The following is a 5,265-nucleotide window of genomic DNA, read 5'->3' on the forward strand; positions in this document are numbered from 1 at the left end:
TTAAATTAATAATAAAAATATCATATCAATTATTGTTAAATATCACTTCACTTCACATTAATAATAAAATTATATATTTATCTTCATTATAATTTTTAAATTTGTATATTTTCATAACAAGAAGATGTATGTCATAACTCATTTAATTTCATTTAATCAGATTTAATTTTTTTAATATAAATTATCAAAATTATACCAAATAGATTTATATATATATTTAAATTTTTTTAAACTAATAATTTAAAAAGTTATAAATATAAAAGTTAATTTATAAATTTAATATATATCATAAGACAAAATATTAAATTATTTTAAAATAATTATAATATATATATATTTTTTAATTTATAAAGTCGCGTGCATAATACAAATTATCACTAGTTAGGGATTACGTCAACATGCAATCTTATCCCGTTCCTCAAAAGAAAAGAAAAGAAAAGAAAAGGAGAGAAAAAAAAAATAGAAAAGAAAAAGGAAAGCAATCCTTCGTTATAAATTTTTAAAACATAAAAAACAAAAAAAACAAACAAATCCAAAATTGGATTAGGGCGTACGGCGTAAAATTAGGTAACATCCGATATTAAGGTTCACAACAAAACAATTGTGTCTGAATTATCGTGTGCAACGACTTATCCAAAAACGTTGAAGTAAGTCAGACTTACAACAAACCAAATGCTGACACTTGTCAAAGTAAAGCTAGGCATCAATAATCAAAAGCTATTCTGACCGTAGATGCTGATTTCTGGTGGAACCCCACTATGATGTTTTCATGAGTACCCGTCTGAGCAATCACACTTAAATAATACGAATAATGCTCCTTACTCTTTAAGCTAAGATCGAAAATCTGACACGTGGCAGAGTCTTAATCGACCCCCAATTCCATCTCTCTCTCTATACATACATATATTACTTACAGTCGATTAAGCGATCGGAGCGTGAAATTCTCGTCTAGGGTTTCGATCAATCTGAAAACAATGGGAGGCGGAGGAGTCATGAGAGCGGCGGCGAAGGTGGCCGGAATCGGAGTCGTCAATGCCGGCCTCCGCGGCGGTGTTACGGCGGAGCATCCCGTTTCCGCGGCAGCACGCAAGGCCTCTCGTCCTGTCGCGGCGATCGTTTCTTCTTCCGATGACGGGAAATCGAACGCGATCGACGCGGCGGTGCAGAGGCCGTGTTGGGAGCTCGATGAGTGGGAGTTCGCTGGCGGCGTGGAGGATCAGACAATCGGTGAGCCGATGCCGAGACTCGTGTTTGGTGGTGCTCCTACTCTTCAAGAAGCTAAAGAGGCCACTTCTGATCTCAAAGACGCTCTCGAGAAGTATATACTCTTTTTCTCTCTGATTTGTTCATTTTCATTCAAGTTGTGAAGTTTTTGTAGATTTTGATTGTATGCTTGTCAATGCATTTCCATTTGAAGCCAATCACTGTGGTTTGGATTAAGGTTTTTTTTTGGTCATAAAACCTGAAATTTTATCATCTCTAATTTCTTTTAATTGGGTATGTCAAAAGGTGAGTGAGAATCAGGGATTTTTTGACTTTCTTTTGTTATTTCTGAATTGATGTCAGTGACTACTCAGCTGCTTTGTGTTTGTGTTGAGGCAAGAAACCTTATGTTCTAGTGACTCTATCCAATAGGCATCTTTTTTCTTTTCTTTTCTTTTTTATAACTCGGTATCCAGCCCAACAGATCAACTAATCTGGGCAACTAATCCAGGCTACCAATCCCCCTTGATCACCAGGCCAACCCCTTGGGGTTTATCCAATAGGCATCTTTGACAACTGGTTTCCCAATTGCAGAGTTTTTAGTTATTTTGGATTACCATAAACACATTTGGTTGCACACTAAGACTATCAACAAAGAGAAAGAGAAAATGTGTGTGTTTGTGAGAGAGAGAGAGAGAGTTGAAATAATCCTAATTAAATCAACCTGTGAGTTGCAAGCATCCATTGCGGTAAGGTTTTTTGATGGTATAGGTAGGTTCTCAAGAGACAATTATGAAACAATCGGCATAGGTATAAATTATAGATTGTTTTACAACTGTTGTTGATTCTAAATGAAATAAAAGAAACAAGGGTAGAATAGGTAGAGAAATGATTTTACAAGGATAACACAGGTAGTGAACCATTAGTGAACCATTTTCCTTTCAATTGGTTGTCTATTTTCCCTAGAAATCTAACTCAGAAGTTCACTCTAGCTTTTCTATAAGCACATTCATATCAATTCACTAAACATGTCATTTTCTTTGTAGAAGTTTTTTTAAAAGCTCCCACAAGACGAGAAAGTAGAAGTAAACTTGGCTACACTTTTTAGTCATTTAAAGGGGAAAAAAAATAAAATAAAGTGATTAATCCCTTTATGGATGTTATTTTTTAAAATTATTCTCTGTTTTGTCATCCTATTGTTTGGCTGAATTTCTATGCTCTGTTGCCTTGCCTAATATTCAGGGTATATCTGTCCTCGCCTAATTCTACTGGATGCAATGATTCACGTATGGTTGGTCATGAGTCTGCCTTGTCGCTGCTTTCAAAACCAGAATACCAGGAGACTAAAGCTTGTGTTGTCAGTGAAACCACAGCACCATCAGTGCCAAAAAATGCTCTTAAAGCATTTAGACTTCTCAATGAAAATCCTGCAACTCAGGTTCAAATCTCAACTCTCTCTTTTAACTTCTTATAGGCTTGAGGTTCTTTTGGAGAAATCGGACCAATTGGAGCTTAATTACTGATATTTGTGAATTTTATCGACAACTTCTTACCAAAGTATTGAATTGCATGTTCATTCTTCAATGCAGTATATATATTTAAGAAAGTTTAATAAATTGTCTGTGGTCTAATATTGAGGACAGGTTTATAGGCTTTTAAGACACCTCATTTTAGTTTGTAGCTTACATATTTGGATTTGGGATAATCTGATGCCAGCATTGTGCCTAGCCTTCTTGCTTATTTTTGTTGACTAGGCTAGTTTTCGTAAATGTCTAGGAATAACATGACTTAACATGACTTGATTTGGTTGCTTTTGTGACTGTAGATCTTTTGATGAGTAAACATTTCTGACTTTGTAGATACACTCGTGAGAGAGCAGAATATATTGCAGCCTTGTTATATATTTTTTGTTCCAAAAAATCTATTGACTAATCTATGTATATGCATAAATGGGTCAATGTCACATTACAAATCAAATTGATGTCGAGAAATTAAAATAGATAATGACAAACTTTTAGCTAGAGAATAAAATAAACTAAAATCTTTGGATTTGCATTGTTTTTTTAATTTTATTTATTATTTTTACAAAATTCCTTTGTGATAAGCAAATTTAGTCCTTGTCATTCTTTTATTCATTCAATGACTTGGTGTCTCAGATACTTGGTTTAATAAAATATTTACTCACCTAGTAGCAGGTGAGACTTCCTACTTTTACTCAAAACATGCAGTCATTTATTTTTAACCTTCAACATCCCGTACAATTGTTAACGTAATGTCTTTTATTGGGTCCATTGTCTATCTTCTTCTAGCGTCCTGCTCCTGGTTTCAGCTATAGAATTATATATAAAATCCAAAGGCAATTGTATTTGTCAAAAAAATTCCAAAGATAATTGAACTGAAAAAATCTGCGTTGGGAATTTAATATCTTTACACTTCTTTTTTGGGAATATAATATCTTTATTCTGGTTTTGTACCTAGACTGTTGTTGCTTCCATTGCTTGTGACCCAAATGTATGGAATGCTGTATTGCAAAACGAGGCACTTGTGGAATTTCTCCAGACCAATGAGAGCAGTAAGAAGAATTGTTCCATCTTAAATTCCTTGTTATTCTTGTCATTTGTTACCTCCAAATGTCATTTAAATATCTGTTTGCAGCCACTCTCTTCTCAGATATGGATCCAGTCATGAAAGAATCTGTTGCCACCACAGAATTTGTAGATCCTCAACCTCCAAAGAACGTCGATGATTCTTCAGATTCAAAGCAATCTGCAGATTCTGGAAATGGGTTTATGGGTTTTATGGAGAACATAAAGACTACAGTGGTTGAGATGATGAACAGCTTATCTGATTATTTTCAGAATATATTTGGAGGTCCAAGCGCTGAAAAAGTATCTTCAGATGCTGATGGAAGTGCCAAAGCAACCATTGTAAATGGAGTTGTGGGATCTTCTATCATGGGATTGGCGGTCATGGTTATTATGATGGTGGTGCTGAAGCGAGGTTAGGCTTCACTTCTTGGACACCTACCCATGAATTTGCCGAAGCTACAAAACCAATATTGTCTTTTTACAATTTCTTGTTTGAATGTTCTGGTTTATTACTAGATCACTGCTGAACGTATAAATCTAAATCTATCTTTGTTATAGAATATTATTTTCAGATACTTATTATGAAAAGTTTTCTTTGTATATAGCTTATAAAAATAGGGTACTTGGATATTTGGTTGTTTGGTTTTGAGGATGAGCCCATCCATTTAAATGCAACCCTGCATTTCTTTTTCTTCTCTGCTCGTGTGTATGGTGATTGTGTTTCATCAAGCTATCTATTTGGCAGGAATTGTTAGCTTATGTTGGATCAACATACTTCTGCCTGGATTTTGGCAGAATCCAAACTTCTTGAGACGAATGTTTCAAAACTAGAACTGATTCAAACAGGAAGTGTTATTCCTTCAAAACAAAAGGCTTGGGTTTGTGTTATGAAAGCAAATCTTTAAGTGCTTCTTTGACCTCAATGGCATAGACAGTCTTGTTTGTGAGAGCTTCTTTTTCTGTCTGTGATTTTACTTTAAAAAGGAAAATTATATTCGTGCAAAATTATTTTTATATAGAAAATTTTGCGAACAATGTGGTAACGGCATTTTTGTTATCAAATTCTATCCTGCTGGATATACTTTTGGTGAAAGCTATAGGGCTCAAGTTCAATCATAATTATTTTGTATATTTTATGTTTGGAGAAATTCTTAGCATGCACCTCTAATATGTTGTTTAAATTTGATTTAAAAACTTGATAATTTTTAAAATGTAATAAAACTTAATTTGTTTACTTAACGGGTTAATTTCAAATAAATTTTTAATGAATTAAACGCGAATAATTTGGTTTGTTTTACAATCTTAATCACATGGGGCCTTGGAAGAATGGCGCATATAGCTTCATGTTCACATTTTCAAACAATGAATATCCATAAGCTACTTAAAAGATAATATCAAAAGTTGCATATCAAATATACACAAATAATATATGTAAGAAAATAAAAAAATCTTGCTCCAAGTATCAGATTACTCA

The 5,265-nt window shown here is 33.8% G+C and overlaps 1 protein-coding gene across 1 annotated transcript; it reads left to right on the plus strand.

Moving 5' to 3' along the window:
* The first annotated feature begins 644 nt into the window (after window positions 1-644).
* Window positions 645-4,486, plus strand: LOC114278687 (Uncharacterized conserved protein (UCP012943)). The gene is made up of 4 exons (XM_028220780.2): window positions 645-1,318; window positions 2,446-2,641; window positions 3,682-3,775; window positions 3,859-4,486. The coding sequence occupies exons 1-4, from the start codon at window positions 975-977 to the stop codon at window positions 4,206-4,208; spliced, it is 984 nt and encodes a 327-aa protein (XP_028076581.2). The 5' UTR covers window positions 645-974; the 3' UTR covers window positions 4,209-4,486.
* Window positions 4,487-5,265: the final 779 nt, after the last annotated feature.

This window comes from Camellia sinensis, chromosome 7 (assembly GCF_055761805.1).
Source record: "Camellia sinensis isolate YWXY chromosome 7, ASM5576180v1, whole genome shotgun sequence".
NCBI classification, from domain to species: Eukaryota; Viridiplantae; Streptophyta; class Magnoliopsida; order Ericales; family Theaceae; genus Camellia; species Camellia sinensis.

Bases quoted from the DNA above. Each gene is read 5' to 3' on its own strand.
- LOC114278687 (XM_028220780.2), top strand. From the start codon at position 975: ATGGGAGGCGGAGGAGTCATGAGAGCGGCGGCGAAGGTGGCCGGAATC. The intron at 1,319-2,445 runs GTATATACTCTT...CCTAATATTCAG, and splicing joins CTCAAAGACGCTCTCGAGAA to GGTATATCTGTCCTCGCCTA. The intron at 2,642-3,681 runs GTTCAAATCTCA...TTTTGTACCTAG, and splicing joins ATGAAAATCCTGCAACTCAG to ACTGTTGTTGCTTCCATTGC.